General features: G+C 43.5%; 1 protein-coding gene across 1 annotated transcript; it reads left to right on the top strand.

Annotated features, from left to right (window-relative positions):
- The first annotated feature begins 904 nt into the window (after window positions 1–904).
- On the top strand, window positions 905–12,014 carry LOC148911504 (uncharacterized). The gene is made up of 7 exons (XM_089029396.1): window positions 905–1,681; window positions 2,241–4,607; window positions 7,537–8,663; window positions 9,019–9,213; window positions 9,524–9,677; window positions 10,087–10,329; window positions 10,715–12,014. The coding sequence occupies exons 1-7, from the start codon at window positions 1,170–1,172 to the stop codon at window positions 11,133–11,135; spliced, it is 5,019 nt and encodes a 1,672-aa protein (XP_088885522.1). The 5' UTR covers window positions 905–1,169; the 3' UTR covers window positions 11,136–12,014.
- The last annotated feature ends 6,477 nt before the right edge of the window (window positions 12,015–18,491 follow it).

The following is an 18,491-nucleotide window of genomic DNA, read 5'->3' on the forward strand; positions in this document are numbered from 1 at the left end:
CGATAGAGGGTTTTCACCACCACGTGGCGATAACCATGTTAAATGGCAGGATGAATACAATCATTTTACATGAGAAAGAACTCGATTCCCGAGAGGAAAGGGATTTTAATGCTCTGCTATCTAAACACAGGCAGCCCAAGTTGTATTATGGGCGCCGGCACGTGATGGTGCAAAACCTCTATTTGTCACTAAAACTTGTGTATCTCTTGACTGCGAAGAATCCTTAAATTTCCCTAAAATCATTATAATACTGAATGCTATCCCAGCAGTAACCCTAACCTGACCCCTATTAGTATTGAGTTGGCGTTTTAGTACATTTTTTTGGAGTATGTTTCAAAGGGGACTCAATAGACGCCATCTTGGAAATATGTCATAAAACATACCAACTCCCCCCAGTTTTAAGTTTCTCAACATCGTAATGGCTCATTATGCAGGGCCTCAATATAGAGAAGCTCCAGTCTTATAATTTAATTAATTTAAAAACGCGAGGTACTATAATTCTAAGGAATTAGGCGGTTAGCTCGGCTCTAAATAAAGTGACGGCCTTGACATGAGCCCACCAAATGTCGTAATTCTTGTACCGGGTTGGGTCGTTAGTCTGACGTAAATGCAGTTATTCTGCGTTTCAGTCTTTTTGTTTGTTTTTGAAAATCATTTCAAAAAAGAGAACGTCGGGTCGTTGAGAGTCGTCGAGTACTGCTACTCAGTTGCAGTAAAAAAGACTGCAGACTTTTGTGGGCGGGAGCCCTGTGTCAAATAATCATGGCCAATGAGTCAAAACCGAAACGCTCAGAGAGAACCCATGCAAGCGGAAATAGAAAATATATTTCCTAGGAACAGCTTGTTTTATTCCCTGAATCCTCCGGATAGTTATAGGGATGTTAAGTTATGCGCTGAATTAAAGATTCAGAGAGTGAAGCTGAGTTTCTACCTATAGCTGTAAAACATAAGGTCTCAATATAAGTTATTTTGCTAATTCCATCCAGTTATCTAGTGATCTTCGAAGGATGGCTTCCCATTACAGTGGTTACCAATCGAAAGAACATTGACGACGGCGTCAAAGCAATTTATTCTCGAGCGGAGGAACACGGAGGAGAGAAGAAGAAGAAGAAGAAGAAGAAGAAGCAGCATTGGAGCTTTTTAATGTGATTTTTCAATCTTCTGGCAAAATGGAGCTTGAAAAAGCTTTATCAGGTCTAAGTTCAAGAAGTAAAGGCTTGATTCGATATTATGGACCAGAGATGTTTATGCGATCTTTCCGAGATATTTTAAAGTTCAAGAAGTCTTCAGATCGGCGATCGCGAGACAAAGTCGAAACTATCATGACTCTTAAATTTTGTCCTCAAGAAGCCGACAAGAATGGCTGTCCAGTTGGAAGTGCATGCGAAAACCTACACTTGTGTCCATATTTTGTCAAAGGAAATTGCATGTATAAAGACAAATGTTGGATGTCACATCAAATCAAAGATGCTCACACCATGTCACTGCTGCGTGAAATAAGGCTCGCAGGCATAAGCACGAATTTGTGGCTTGAGATTTTGAAAAAAGTTTTAGCCGACACACAGATGGAAAGAGGAGCATCTACTCATGGTGTCCCAGAAATTTGCAAGTTCTACAACAACCAAGGCGGCTGTGGCAAAGGCGAAAAGTGTGCCTTTCTTCATGTCTGTCAACAGCAGCAGTAAGGCGGACTCGCGGAGCGTCGGCAATGCACCTGGAATTTCACGGGTATTTCCCGGGCTTGGGACCCCCTTGCGCGATCCGGCGACCGTGTCGAGGAACGCCTTACTGCTGCTGTGTTTGCGAAGATATTTGCTCTATATATGCATGAATGTAAAGAGTTTGCTTATGACTTCTGTATAATTTGTCTAAGACCCAAAGTTGGTGTACCCAAGCCCAAGGGTTTCTGGTGTTGTGGTAGGAAAATGCAAATAGAAGACGACACGTCAGCGCAGTGTTACGAGTGTGGTAAGAACATTCGCAATGCCGTACCAAATGCTACCAGAGAGCAGTATTACGCCAATGGAGGTCGTAAGAAAACACCTTATAAGAGAATAAAATACTTTAGGGACTGGATGAGTCATATCCAAGGTTATCGACCGGTATATTTAGACAACGAAGTAAAAAAGGAAAGGGCCCCCAGGAATGTCCGTGGGATAGCAAGGGCTGTGACCGCTACCTTTGCATGCACAAGAAAAGGTTGGTGGGCTAAGGGTAACGATTCGTTATGCTTCTACTAGTAGCCAAAAACCTTCGACGCCCTATATATACATGGAAGAGCAAAAGAGTATTTCGGCAACATTGCAGGAGATGGGTATACGTGCGAAGAATAGGGTGCTAGCACATTTGCTGTTGGACAACGCATACGATGAAAATCTACTACCAGACATATCCAAGTGCGACTATTTTCGCGGAAACGAAGGTACTACCAGCCCGCAGCCGCTGTCCGGGCTACCACCGTTCGTAGACGATGTGTTTGTATACGGGTTTGTCGCAGAGAACGACATGTATGGACGCATATGCAGAAACGCAAAAACGCTGGTCTCCAAAATATCCACTGCGACCCAGGAGGCATTTGGTACGTTCCTACATGTCCAAATAGTACACAGCTGCAGACAAGGAAAAATAGTAGACCGCGTCTCCCACATGGCAGCCAAGTGGTCCAGTTTGCACGGAGAACCCGCAGCGGTTTTCGTAGCCAAAGTAGACACCTCGGAATTGTCCATAGAAACCGTGGAGGAAAAGATACCCAAGTTTGCTACTTTGCTAGATGCGCACGGATATGGTATCTACTCCGTGGACTACACACAGGATTTCTCCGGTACTTTGGATAGAAAAGCTTTGGTGCGCAGACTGCGACAGCTGGGCTACGAAATGCAAGGAGAACTGGGCGGACGCAAAGGTACTATTTTGGACAACACGCACCAAGTAGGCGGGCATGTTTGTACTTGGATGGAAGATGGTAAACGCACAAAAATATACAACAAGATAGTATCCAACTTCGAGGCTGGAGAAGTGCAGAATCCAGTAGGAGCAAAGTTGGCAGAGTACGTGGATTGTCCCAACGACCACCTGCGTAGAACATTCCTGCATCCAGACGTGCAGAAAAGAGGATGCAGCAGAGTGGAAATATCCATCTATGGTAGGGATTTCTCCAAAGAACACACAAATGCCATCGCGGAGACCATAGAGCCCCTAGCAGACATATTCGTAGTACAACCGCCAAAGAACATGTGGTTAGCGCTCGCGGAACACTTGGATAGATGTTTGTGTATTTGCTGCGAGGAAACAAAAGAAATCTTCCTAGCTTGGTACTGCCACGCAACAACGGGGCGCATAGCTGGCATACGCGTACGAGGCAACGAAAAATGGGAGCAATGCGTACTTTGGACTATAGCAGAGTTTGGTTTGCGCAAATGCCCCATATTCCGCATAGACGTGCGTGGATTGGACCCAGTGGAGATAGCACCACTGCGATGCTACACGAAAGACTCGCCTACGGTGCTGGCGGAGTCCAACAAGCCCACCCGCGTGCACAAAGATCCTCCTACAATCGCAGACTTTCTCCCAACTGCGGAACATGTGGAGTGGGTTTGGCGCACGAAAAAGGCACAAAAGATAGGAGTGGAAAAGAGTCTCTTCGGAATACTAGAAGTTCCTACGGACCGCAGGATATCCTTTCTGTTCAGGAGAAAACGACAACAAAGATTGGAAGACATACGGGACGACTTGGAAGGAGACGAGTGGGTAGAAGCTACGAAAAGATACCACGCGGAACTGTCGGAGCCAAGGCAGTCCATCCTGCGGCAAAAAGAAGAAGACAGGAAAGCCATAGAAAAAGAGTTGCAAAAGTACAGGAAAACATTGGATAGAATGTCCAGAAGGACAAACAATCTGCGTAAGTTGTTCTTTGGAGAGGACGTAGCCAAGCGCTTTCTAGAGGATTCCGTGCCTCGTAGAACCAAAATACATCGAATGCAAGAAATAACCGCAGGGGACTACAAAATACTAGGATACGCAGTACCCAAAAACGTTGATGCCGCTTGGCCTGCCAAAGGGCACCGAGTAGCTTTGCGCAGAGGGGTAAAAGAAACTGCTGTAGCATGGGCTGTGGATGCGTTGCTGGATGCATTTGCGGTCGGGAAGTTCGAATCAAACGGTAACATACACACTGCCATACCTGGAGAAGAAATATTGCTGGAGTGGGAAAACAACGTAGCGACTGTCCTCGTGCCCGAAGGACCCGGTTTGGATACGTACTACGAATTGGCTAGGAAAATAGACCATTCGATACCCAAAAATCCAGGAAAACTACTAGAAGTGCCGGCGCCGCCAAACAAAGAATGCGTACAAGCGCTACATATGCAGGAAGGAGAGTACCAATGCTGGAAATACGCCAAAACCACGTACAGAAAAAAAGAAAGGACAATCCTGTTTCTCTCCGAAAAATGCTCGGAGTGCGTTTTGGAGGGCTGCACGGTAGAACATGCAACCACTCCAGTCTGGGGACACTTTCTGGACGAGCAGAAAATAGACTGGACATCGCAGCCGCCGCTGTACTGCAAAATTGGTAGAGAAAAGACAACCAAGGCAAAGAAGAAAGACCGGCTAGTGCACGTCTCTACTCCATCTCCGGAATCCTAGAATTTCTCTGCGGCTCCGCTGGATGTCTGTAGTAGACTACTTTGGGTGGTTGCATGCGCGTCCAAACGACAGCAGCAATGCCCAAGGCGGCAAATAGTACATTGCCGGCTATTTGCCAGTCTAATTTTGTGGATACTTCCTCTACTTCGTTCTCTATTTCTTCCACGTCTATTTTCTCGAACGAATGTTCTTCCTGCTCCATTTTGGCTAGTAGTTCCTCCTTTGCGTCTCGGAGTTCTTCTCTAGCTTTTTGGAGATCGTCCAAGACTATAGCAAAGGAATGCTGCACTTCTAGGAAATGTTTCTGCAGGTCTGTAGTTGGTGGCTTTTCGGGGATTGCTACCTCCAGACCATTCTCTCGCTCTATCCTACGAATCTTTGGTATTCCTATGCCGTACTTTTTGGCTGCCTTTTGCAGCCCTACTCCATTTCTCCTATCTTCCAACAATCCTGCGATTTCTTCCTCGGATAGTATTTTGGGCGTTGCCATATATATCTACGAATACGGTTCGAACATAGCTAGGTACCTATGGATCCATAGGGGTATTCCGTGGGTCCATAGGATATAGACATGTATCTCTACATAGCTACGGGTATGGTCGCATACATGCTAGGAAAACAAAGAACAACACAAATACTTTTGGAGATCTTGGAGGGTCTCTACAGACTTCGCATACCAGGCTACGTAGCAACTTTGGCGCAACTGCCGCGACGTAGATAGTACTAGGGAAACGAGTCGTTCCTCCATGCAACGGTAGCGGTGCCGCGCCCTTGCTACGTCGGGGAAATACTGTGCACAATCCAAGAGCGGCGTTTCGCAGCCCATGCATAGTAGAAGCGCCCTGTTTCGGGGCCCTTGCTATCCCACGGACATTCCTGGGGGCCCTTTCTGGCTCAGTGGGTGCACAAAAAAAAAAGCGATTGTACAAAAATGTGTCTACGAGGAATACCCGTGCGGGATGGAAAAAGGTAGCCGAAAATGGTTGCCGAAAAAAGGGAAAAAAAACACTCTTATAAGGAATAGACTTACCGGTAATTTCAGACAAAAGATAGGGAATAGCTTTGTAATATTTCCCTAGTCTTAATTTTTTCAGCGTTTTCCGTAGACTTTGCGGGATTGGCTCTTCTAAGTGGTCTATGATTTCCTTTTTTACTTCGTTGTCTAAATATACCGGTCGTAAACCCTGGATATGATTCATCCAGTCCCTAAAGTATTTTATTCTCTTATAAGGTGTTTTCTTACGACCTCCATTGGCGTAATACTGCTCTCTGGTAGCATTTGGTACGGCATTGCGAATGTTCTTACCACACTCCGCGTAACACTGCGCTGACGTGTCGTCTTCTATTTGCATTTTCCTACCACAACACCAGAAACCCTTGGGCTTGGGTACACCAACTTTGGGTCTTAGACAAATTATACAGAAGTCATAAGCAAACTCTTTACATTCATGCATATATAGAGCAAATATCTTCGCAAACACAGCAGCAGTAAGGCGCTCCTCGACACGGTCGCCGGATCGCGCAAGGGGGTCCCAAGCCCGGGAAATACCCGTGAAATTCCAGGTGCATTGCCGACGCTCCGCGAGTCCGCCTTACTGCTGCTGTCAACACTTTGTTGACGGGACATGTAAATTTGGTACCGGCTGCAAGAGAGACCATGACCTTTTGAAGGATAAGCACAATCGTGATGTTTTCAGGCATTTTGGTTTGCGTGATGTTGAACCCACGCAATTGCTGAACATTTTGAAAGGTCGAGAATGAAAGAGAGTCAGAACCACATCTTCTTTACCAGGGATAAGCAGCAACAAGAACGAGACATTGGATAAAGCTGGCTTTATTCCCTTTGGGCAATCCACTCCAGCAAAAAAAGCCAAAGTCACGGACCAAGTACGCACTCCAGAAAACCAAAGTACTGATATTTGTGGTTTCTTTCTGCGAGGGCAACAGTGCAATTATGGCACGAAATGTATTAACCTACACAGAGATCTTCCTTATCAATGGCAGTTACAGGATGGCTTTGGTCGGAAGGATTTGGAAAGTTTTTGAAACACAAAGGAACTAACCTAGACGTTTGATAAGTCATATGCAGTATTCGTGTCCGTGTTGTATCAGATATACAATCACTCGGCTACGCCTCGTGGTTGTATATCTCATACAACACGGCCACTCATACTGTATATATTACTTAGGAAATATCTGTAGAGGGAGTACAGTTTATTCTTTCTACCTCTTAGGGTAGCTTAGTCTGTGTAGTGTAACAGGCTAGTATGAGCTGTGAAAAATGTACTAAACCATGCTATCCACCATTCTACCACACCCCAAAAAAATGTTATTTTTCAGATGTTTGAAATGAAGGAATTTTCAATAACAATCTCTATGCCTTCCTCATAAGCATTGTTTACGTATATGTTTTCCTATTGTTTTAAAGCTGTAAAAGAATTTTTATCCCCAAATTTCAAAAAGACAGTAAAAATAAATTTAAAGTAGGAATAGCAATGACAAATTTAAACAACGTTAATAACAATAGTTCTAGTAATTATTCATTCACACTTACAATATGCGATTTTGCTTTCCTATTTATTCATTCATTCATTCCATTGATTCATTTATTTATTTTTTCGTTTTATTTCTTTCGCTTTCCTTTCGTTCCCATCCGTGGTATACCGACCGGAACTAAAGTAAGTAGAGAGGAAGTCTGGGTTCTACCGGAAGAAGGAAGGGGATAATTATTCCCGGAAAAGTAGAATATAGGGAATTTCTCGAAACTTGGTTTCAGAGAATAAACATTCACCTTCCATATAAAAGTCCCCATTTCTAGGAATGCGATTACTCGGAACGATCTCTTACCTTTTTATTTGGGTTCTGGACTCCATAGTTGAAGAAGTCGTGAAGAAAACTGATAACTCGATCAAGAAAGAATATGTCTTCGCGTGTTAGTGACAAGGAGAAGGAAGCGGCTATGGAGCTCTTTAGCGTTATTTGCCGTAATGGCGGAGTAACGAATCTAGAAAGTGCTGTATCCAGCTTAAGCAAAAAGAATATAACCGTAGTTAAATCGATTGGAGCTAAGAACTTTGTAAATAGTTCTTTTCCAAATATTTTCAAGATTCAAGATGGAGTTAATGTCGAAGCTGTCATGCCTTTGAAGTTTTGCCTCAATGCGTCTGGGAAAACTGGCTGTGCTGATGGAGAATCTTGCCTTGAGCTCCATCTATGCCCTTATTTCATCAGAGGAAAGTGTTCATATAAGGAAAAATGTCGTTGCTCCCATGATATCAAAGATGGCCACACCATGGCAATGTTGTCTGCTTTTGGTCTGGAAAATATCGATGATGCCACATGGTCTCAGCTTCTTAAAAGAGTTTTAGCCGACACACAGATAGAGCGAGGGGCATCTACCCATGATATTCCACAAATCTGCATGTTCTACAACAACCAAGGCGGTTGTCGTGAGAAGGAGAAGTGTGCCTTTCTTCATGTCTGTCAACACTTTGTTGATGGGACATGTAAATTTGGTGATAGCTGCAAGAGAGACCATGACCTTTTGAAGGACCAGCACAATCATGATGTGATTGCGAAATTCAGTCTGGGTAGTCTCAATCGCGATCAACTCCTTTCTATTCTACGAGGGAGAGAAAGGCAGAGAACTACCGGTACTGGGTTAGATTCTTCCCTCCCAGCTGGAGCAATCAGTGGGAACAATGTTATGGCCCCAGTTGCTCCAAGAAATCCTGCAGCCAGCGAAAACTACAAGTCCCAAAAAAGCACTGAAATTTGTGGCTTCTTTCTGCGAGGACAGTGTAACTATGGTGACAAGTGCATGAACCTACATAGAGATCTTCCTTATCAATGGCAGTTACAGGATGGCTCTGGTTGGAAGGATTTGTCAGAGGACTGGAACATCATGTTGGAACGGGGATACAGTGATCCAAGCACTAATGAGATCATAATTTATGATCAAGGAAAGTCATTCAAGACAGACTTTGACAAGATGATTGCAGTTGCAGAACGAGGACATGGTAGTATAAATAACATCAATTTTAAAGTGTTTTTCCCCCATAAAAAAATTGCAAGAGAAAAAGAGTGAAATGTGAAGCACAAAAAAAAAGGGAGGAATTATATGGCATATCCCTGTGAAAAACACACTGAATTCACCCTGAATTTGAACTAATCAGAAATCAGGACAAATATGGTCTAAGCTAGTGGCCACAGCAGAACTCAAACCTGGCACCACCAGATTGCAAGACTGACGCTATGACCACACTCAACCATATCATGCTGCCCCATCTAAAAACTGTGCATGTTCTACAGCCTTAATTGATGTATCATAATTTTGAGTCTACTACATTTGGTTTTTCTTTTTCTTTTATTCAGCTGGTCCACCACTTGGACTGAGGCGGTTGTCCACAGAGTCTTCTGCAGACGCACCCCCTGGACATATTTTCAGTACACGATGGTTGTGGTACTGGCAAGATGAGAAAAACGAATGGCAAAGTTATGATTCTCCAGATGATGGATGTGAACCAAATACAACATGTAGCAAGTCTCTAGAAAAAGATTTTCTGCAAGGTATGAAGCATTGACAATTGCAAGTTCTGTATAATAATATTATATAGATATCACAATTTTCTATTCTATAAAACCTATATATACTTTATATATTTGTGACATATTTAAATTAAATAAAATAATAATATTTAATGAAAAAGAAGAGAATCTAGGCATTTCTGATTACTGATCTGAAATTTTACTGACACACAGGTAACTGCCTCGGCTCACCTCATAGTGCCTACACACTGCATATTCTTACTCACTTATAGTTTCTCTTACTCACATCAAAATTTGTTAATATGATAATGATCACATAACTGATATGCAGGGAAGGATAGCCACCCATTCAGTGCTGGTCATCATACCTACACACTTTACTACAAGAGAATGCTCCAAAAGAATGACAAGTTTGAAACAGAAAGGGCCATTCAAAGGAGGCCTGAGTTCGTTGCCAAGGAGACAATGAAAGAGATTGAGCAAAGGTAAAGTACAATACTAATATCTTGTAAGGAAAATTGTGGTACGGCTCTTTTTTAATGGCTGCCAAGCATTTTGAGAAGTGGCAGGGGGAGGGGTTAAGGCTGAGTATTTGGGGGAGGGGGGCCAGAGGGTGAGATTTAACAATTCATTAGACATATTAGGTAAAAGTTACTCCATCTCCATATTCTCCACATAGATCCCTTGCATGTGATGTCCAACGAAGCACCTCAGAAGGACAAAAGAAACGACTTTTAATCTCATGATAATCGAAAACCTATTGTTATGTCCTCCAAATTGAGCTGCATTCCGGCATACTTCAAGGTGTTTATTCACTATGAGTCTCTGTGTTGTCTCCCCTATTCGCCATCATGTTAAATATATTCAGCATATTCATTTGCTTGCATTTTTTAGGAGAAAAGAAGCACTGAAAGCTTCCAAGGCACGTGAATCAAGTGTCTCGGAAGTCACTAGTCTTTTTCCACCTCTCTGGGATGAGATGCCAGAGAACGATGACTTTAAAAGATTTCCTTTGTCTGTCACGTCACAAGAATATAAAGATGTTGAGAAGAAGTTCCAGGGGACATTGGTTTCAGAGAAAATGATAAAGAAGATTGAGAGGATTCAAACTCCAGACCTGTGGACTGCGTTTACTCAGTAAGTGAATACCCCTTCAATAGACCTCTTCGGCTCTGACGTAATGTTTTCCCATTTCAGACCACATGTCATTCCCTAGAGGATCATTTCTTTGTTTAAGGTTTGCGCTCGGTTGCAAATGAGAAGACATATGAATATGGATACAGCTCAAACAAAGAATCCTATTCTCAAGGGAATGACATGTGGTCTGAAATGGGAAAACATTACCCCAAGCCAAAGAGGTCTATTATATTACGCAGCTTTCTTTGGAGAAGAAAGTGATATAATTTTACTTCTGGCTCGAAATATGATGAAGAATGTTATCCAAAGCTAATCTTCCACTTTCAAGTGACAGAGTATTTAAAAAAGGAATGCTAAATATGTTATGGTATAATGTTTCTCATAGAAAAAGAGGGAGAATGGCAAAAAAGTCAAATGACGTCCCTCCCAAAGAAATGCCTCAGCTGTTCCATGGAACAACTCCTGATGTTGTGGATGCAATATGTCAGCAGGGATTTGATTGGCGCATGTGTGGCAAGCATGGTACCCACTATGGCAAAGGAAGCTACTTTGCAAGTCGCGCCAGCTACTCTCATTGCTACACCAAGCAAGCCAGTGGTAGTTACTGCTACATGTTTGTAGCTCGAGTTCTTGTGGGTTCTTACGTCGAGGGAGATGAGTCCTTCACCAGGCCTCCCCCAAAAGATCCTGCCAAGCCTCATAGTGATCTGTATGACTCGTGTGTAAATGATAGTGCCAAACCCAGTTTGTTTGTGGTTTTTGAAAACAACCAATCCTACCCAGAATATCTGATCACATACAAGTGATATCAATAGCACCCATCTCCCCACCCTGCACCTGGTTGTTGAAAGAGTCTGATCCCCACCCCCCCCCCCCACCTCCTCACGTTGCATGATGCTTTGAAGGTTAATGACTTAAATATTGATAGATTTTTGAGCAAAGTGGTCTTAGTATTTAGTATTAGTGCTTTAGAAAAATGCTAAGTTTGATGATAGATACGTCAAGCCTGATAACATTGCAAACAAAAAAAAAACAAACAAACAAAACAAAACAAATCAAATCAAAAACAAAACAAAACAAAACAATCAAAAAAGAAAAAAAAGAAGGAAATTTCAAAGCAGAAAGAAAATGAAAAGTTTAACACATTTTCATCCGTTCGATTAGCAAAATAGGGCCTTAAGGGAATTATGTTCCAAGTTTATTATTACTCATTTAAAAAAATGATAAAGATACTTGCTGGAAGAATAGAAAAGAAATAAAACGCAAAGCACATAATTTAAATTGATATAGTGGATTATCTATAGTTTATTATTAGTCATTTAAAAAAATGATAAAGATACTTGCTGGAAGCAAAGAAAAGAAAAAAACGCAAAACACATAATTTAAATTGATATAGTGGATTTCGTATTACGTCACAACACCCGAGAAAGAAAAAAAGAAAGAAAAAGCTTTATTGTTTTTAGGCGAATGTTATTGCTCAACAGGTTTATGCTAACTGTTATTGCCAACTTTTAGTCAGTTATTGAAAGAAAGATAAATTTGATTGCACTTGGTAGTTCGTATAGTTTTTAGAGTCATGCCCAACTGCACATTGTTTACGTAGAAATTTGAATACATAATGAGGGTTATAATATTAGATGTAATTACTATTTCAAATGTAATTAAACATGGCTGTGAAAATCGTGCACCTGCTTGGTCCTGTATCGCCGCTCCTAATCATAAATGTCCCGAAGTAGAACCAACAATTAAACGTTTGGTATTATTCCTAAAAGTAGACAACCAACATCGTTATACTAAAGGCTTATTGCGATAGAGGGTTTTCACCACCACGTGGCGATAACCATGTTAAATGGCAGGATGAATACAATCATTTTACATGAGAAAGAACTCGATTCCCGAGAGGAAAGGGATTTTAATGCTCTGCTATCTAAACACAGGCAGCCCAAGTTGTATTATGGGCGCCGGCACGTGATGGTGCAAAACCTCTATTTGTCACTAAAACTTGTGTATCTCTTGACTGCGAAGAATCCTTAAATTTCCCTAAAATCATTATAATACTGAATGCTATCCCAGCAGTAACCCTAACCTGACCCCTATTAGTATTGAGTTGGCGTTTTAGTACATTTTTTTGGAGTATGTTTCAAAGGGGACTCAATAGACGCCATCTTGGAAATATGTCATAAAACATACCAACTCCCCCCAGTTTTAAGTTTCTCAACATCGTAATGGCTCATTATGCAGGGCCTCAATATAGAGAAGCTCCAGTCTTATAATTTAATTAATTTAAAAACGCGAGGTACTATAATTCTAAGGAATTAGGCGGTTAGCTCGGCTCTAAATAAAGTGACGGCCTTGACATGAGCCCACCAAATGTCGTAATTCTTGTACCGGGTTGGGTCGTTAGTCTGACGTAAATGCAGTTATTCTGCGTTTCAGTCTTTTTGTTTGTTTTTGAAAATCATTTCAAAAAAGAGAACGTCGGGTCGTTGAGAGTCGTCGAGTACTGCTACTCAGTTGCAGTAAAAAAGACTGCAGACTTTTGTGGGCGGGAGCCCTGTGTCAAATAATCATGGCCAATGAGTCAAAACCGAAACGCTCAGAGAGAACCCATGCAAGCGGAAATAGAAAATATATTTCCTAGGAACAGCTTGTTTTATTCCCTGAATCCTCCGGATAGTTATAGGGATGTTAAGTTATGCGCTGAATTAAAGATTCAGAGAGTGAAGCTGAGTTTCTACCTATAGCTGTAAAACATAAGGTCTCAATATAAGTTATTTTGCTAATTCCATCCAGTTATCTAGTGATCTTCGAAGGATGGCTTCCCATTACAGTGGTTACCAATCGAAAGAACATTGACGACGGCGTCAAAGCAATTTATTCTCGAGCGGAGGAACACGGAGGAGAGAAGAAGAAGAAGAAGAAGAAGAAGAAGCAGCATTGGAGCTTTTTAATGTGATTTTTCAATCTTCTGGCAAAATGGAGCTTGAAAAAGCTTTATCAGGTCTAAGTTCAAGAAGTAAAGGCTTGATTCGATATTATGGACCAGAGATGTTTATGCGATCTTTCCGAGATATTTTAAAGTTCAAGAAGTCTTCAGATCGGCGATCGCGAGACAAAGTCGAAACTATCATGACTCTTAAATTTTGTCCTCAAGAAGCCGACAAGAATGGCTGTCCAGTTGGAAGTGCATGCGAAAACCTACACTTGTGTCCATATTTTGTCAAAGGAAATTGCATGTATAAAGACAAATGTTGGATGTCACATCAAATCAAAGATGCTCACACCATGTCACTGCTGCGTGAAATAAGGCTCGCAGGCATAAGCACGAATTTGTGGCTTGAGATTTTGAAAAAAGTTTTAGCCGACACACAGATGGAAAGAGGAGCATCTACTCATGGTGTCCCAGAAATTTGCAAGTTCTACAACAACCAAGGCGGCTGTGGCAAAGGCGAAAAGTGTGCCTTTCTTCATGTCTGTCAACAGCAGCAGTAAGGCGGACTCGCGGAGCGTCGGCAATGCACCTGGAATTTCACGGGTATTTCCCGGGCTTGGGACCCCCTTGCGCGATCCGGCGACCGTGTCGAGGAACGCCTTACTGCTGCTGTGTTTGCGAAGATATTTGCTCTATATATGCATGAATGTAAAGAGTTTGCTTATGACTTCTGTATAATTTGTCTAAGACCCAAAGTTGGTGTACCCAAGCCCAAGGGTTTCTGGTGTTGTGGTAGGAAAATGCAAATAGAAGACGACACGTCAGCGCAGTGTTACGAGTGTGGTAAGAACATTCGCAATGCCGTACCAAATGCTACCAGAGAGCAGTATTACGCCAATGGAGGTCGTAAGAAAACACCTTATAAGAGAATAAAATACTTTAGGGACTGGATGAGTCATATCCAAGGTTATCGACCGGTATATTTAGACAACGAAGTAAAAAAGGAAAGGGCCCCCAGGAATGTCCGTGGGATAGCAAGGGCTGTGACCGCTACCTTTGCATGCACAAGAAAAGGTTGGTGGGCTAAGGGTAACGATTCGTTATGCTTCTACTAGTAGCCAAAAACCTTCGACGCCCTATATATACATGGAAGAGCAAAAGAGTATTTCGGCAACATTGCAGGAGATGGGTATACGTGCGAAGAATAGGGTGCTAGCACATTTGCTGTTGGACAACGCATACGATGAAAATCTACTACCAGACATATCCAAGTGCGACTATTTTCGCGGAAACGAAGGTACTACCAGCCCGCAGCCGCTGTCCGGGCTACCACCGTTCGTAGACGATGTGTTTGTATACGGGTTTGTCGCAGAGAACGACATGTATGGACGCATATGCAGAAACGCAAAAACGCTGGTCTCCAAAATATCCACTGCGACCCAGGAGGCATTTGGTACGTTCCTACATGTCCAAATAGTACACAGCTGCAGACAAGGAAAAATAGTAGACCGCGTCTCCCACATGGCAGCCAAGTGGTCCAGTTTGCACGGAGAACCCGCAGCGGTTTTCGTAGCCAAAGTAGACACCTCGGAATTGTCCATAGAAACCGTGGAGGAAAAGATACCCAAGTTTGCTACTTTGCTAGATGCGCACGGATATGGTATCTACTCCGTGGACTACACACAGGATTTCTCCGGTACTTTGGATAGAAAAGCTTTGGTGCGCAGACTGCGACAGCTGGGCTACGAAATGCAAGGAGAACTGGGCGGACGCAAAGGTACTATTTTGGACAACACGCACCAAGTAGGCGGGCATGTTTGTACTTGGATGGAAGATGGTAAACGCACAAAAATATACAACAAGATAGTATCCAACTTCGAGGCTGGAGAAGTGCAGAATCCAGTAGGAGCAAAGTTGGCAGAGTACGTGGATTGTCCCAACGACCACCTGCGTAGAACATTCCTGCATCCAGACGTGCAGAAAAGAGGATGCAGCAGAGTGGAAATATCCATCTATGGTAGGGATTTCTCCAAAGAACACACAAATGCCATCGCGGAGACCATAGAGCCCCTAGCAGACATATTCGTAGTACAACCGCCAAAGAACATGTGGTTAGCGCTCGCGGAACACTTGGATAGATGTTTGTGTATTTGCTGCGAGGAAACAAAAGAAATCTTCCTAGCTTGGTACTGCCACGCAACAACGGGGCGCATAGCTGGCATACGCGTACGAGGCAACGAAAAATGGGAGCAATGCGTACTTTGGACTATAGCAGAGTTTGGTTTGCGCAAATGCCCCATATTCCGCATAGACGTGCGTGGATTGGACCCAGTGGAGATAGCACCACTGCGATGCTACACGAAAGACTCGCCTACGGTGCTGGCGGAGTCCAACAAGCCCACCCGCGTGCACAAAGATCCTCCTACAATCGCAGACTTTCTCCCAACTGCGGAACATGTGGAGTGGGTTTGGCGCACGAAAAAGGCACAAAAGATAGGAGTGGAAAAGAGTCTCTTCGGAATACTAGAAGTTCCTACGGACCGCAGGATATCCTTTCTGTTCAGGAGAAAACGACAACAAAGATTGGAAGACATACGGGACGACTTGGAAGGAGACGAGTGGGTAGAAGCTACGAAAAGATACCACGCGGAACTGTCGGAGCCAAGGCAGTCCATCCTGCGGCAAAAAGAAGAAGACAGGAAAGCCATAGAAAAAGAGTTGCAAAAGTACAGGAAAACATTGGATAGAATGTCCAGAAGGACAAACAATCTGCGTAAGTTGTTCTTTGGAGAGGACGTAGCCAAGCGCTTTCTAGAGGATTCCGTGCCTCGTAGAACCAAAATACATCGAATGCAAGAAATAACCGCAGGGGACTACAAAATACTAGGATACGCAATACCCAAAAACGTTGATGCCGCTTGGCCTGCCAAAGGGCACCGAGTAGCTTTGCGCAGAGGGGTAAAAGAAACTGCTGTAGCATGGGCTGTGGATGCGTTGCTGGATGCATTTGCGGTCGGGAAGTTCGAATCAAACGGTAACATACACACTGCCATACCTGGAGAAGAAATATTGCTGGAGTGGGAAAACAACGTAGCGACTGTCCTCGTGCCCGAAGGACCCGGTTTGGATACGTACTACGAATTGGCTAGGAAAATAGACCATTCGATACCCAAAAATCCAGGAAAACTACTAGAAGTGCCGGCGCCGCCAAACAAAGAATGCGTACAAGCGCTACATATGCAGGAAGGAGAGTACCAATGCTGGAAATACGCCAAAACCACGTACAGAAAAAAAGAAAGGACAATCCTGTTTCTCTCCGAAAAATGCTCGGAGTGCGTTTTGGAGGGCTGCACGGTAGAACATGCAACCACTCCAGTCTGGGGACACTTTCTGGACGAGCAGAAAATAGACTGGACATCGCAGCCGCCGCTGTACTGCAAAATTGGTAGAGAAAAGACAACCAAGGCAAAGAAGAAAGACCGGCTAGTGCACGTCTCTACTCCATCTCCGGAATCCTAGAATTTCTCTGCGGCTCCGCTGGATGTCTGTAGTAGACTACTTTGGGTGGTTGCATGCGCGTCCAAACGACAGCAGCAATGCCCAAGGCGGCAAATAGTACATTGCCGGCTATTTGCCAGTCTATTTTTGTGGATACTTCCTCTACTTCGTTCTCTATTTCTTCCACGTCTATTTTCTCGAACGAATGTTCTTCCTGCTCCATTTTGGCTAGTAGTTCCTCCTTTGCGTCTCGGAGTTCTTCTCTAGCTTTTTGGAGATCGTCCAAGACTATAGCAAAGGAATGCTGCACTTCTAGGAAATGTTTCTGCAGGCCTGTAGTTGGTGGCTTTTCGGGGATTGCTACCTCCAGACCATTCTCTCGCTCTATCCTACGAATCTTTGGTATTCCTATGCCGTACTTTTTGGCTGCCTTTTGCAGCCCTACTCCATTTCTCCTATCTTCCAACAATCCTGCGATTTCTTCCTCGGATAGTATTTTGGGCGTTGCCATATATATCTACGAATACGGTTCGAACATAGCTAGGTACCTATGGATCCATAGGGGTATTCCGTGGGTCCATAGGATATAGACATGTATCTCTACATATCTACGGGTATGGTCGCATACATGCTAGGAAAACAAAGAACAACACAAATACTTTTGGAGATCTTGGAGGGTCTCTACAGACTTCGCATACCAGGCTACGTAGCAACTTTGGCGCAACTGCCGCGACGTAGATAGTACTAGGGAAACGAGTCGTTCCTCCATGCAACGGTAGCGGTGCCGCGCCCTTGCTACGTCGGGGAAATACTGTGCACAATCCAAGAGCGGCGTTTCGCAGCCCATGCATAGTAGAAGCGCCCTGTTTCGGGGCCCTTGCTATCCCACGGACATTCCTGGGGGCCCTTTCTGGCTCAGTGGGTGCACAAAAAAAAACGATTGTACAAAAATGTGTCTACGAGGAATACCCGTGCGGGATGGAAAAAGGTAGCCGAAAATGGTTGCCGAAAAAAGGGGAAAAAATACACTCTTATAAGGAATAGACTTACCGGTAATTTCAGACAAAAGATAGGGAATAGCTTTGTAATATTTCCCTAGTCTTAATTTTTTCAGCGTTTTCCGTAGACTTTGCGGGGTTGGCTCTTCTAAGTGGTCTATGATTTCCTTTTTTACTTCGTTGTTTAAATATACCGGTCGTAAACCCTGGATATGATTCATCCAGTCCCTAAAGTATTTTATTCTCTTATAAGGTGTTTTCTTACGACCTCCATTGGCGTAATACTGCTCTCTGGTAGCATTTGGTACGGCATTGCGAATGTTCTTACCACACTCCGCGTAACACTGCGCTGACGTGTCGTCTTCTATTTGCATTTTCCTACCACAACACCAGAAACCCTTGGGCTTGGGTACACCAACTTTGGGTCTTAGACAAATTATACAGAAGTCATAAGCAAACTCTTTACATTCATGCATATATAGAGCAAATATCTTCGCAAACACAGCAGCAGTAAGGCGTTCCTCGACACGGTCGCCGGATCGCGCAAGGGGGTCCCAAGCCCGGGAAATACCCGTGAAATTCCAGGTGCATTGCCGACGCTCCGCGAGTCCGCCTTACTGCTGCCGTCAACACTTTGTTGACGGGACATGTAAATTTGGTACCGGCTGCAAGAGACACCATGACCTTTTGAAGGATAAGCACAATCGTGATGTTTTCAGGCATTTTGGTTTGCG

The sequence above is a fragment of the Actinia tenebrosa genome, unplaced genomic scaffold, assembly GCF_029948245.1.
Source record: "Actinia tenebrosa isolate PJP-AT-01 unplaced genomic scaffold, QUT_ActTen_1.0 PGA_scaffold14__42_contigs__length_11649687, whole genome shotgun sequence".
Lineage (NCBI taxonomy): Eukaryota > Metazoa > Cnidaria > Anthozoa > Actiniaria > Actiniidae > Actinia > Actinia tenebrosa.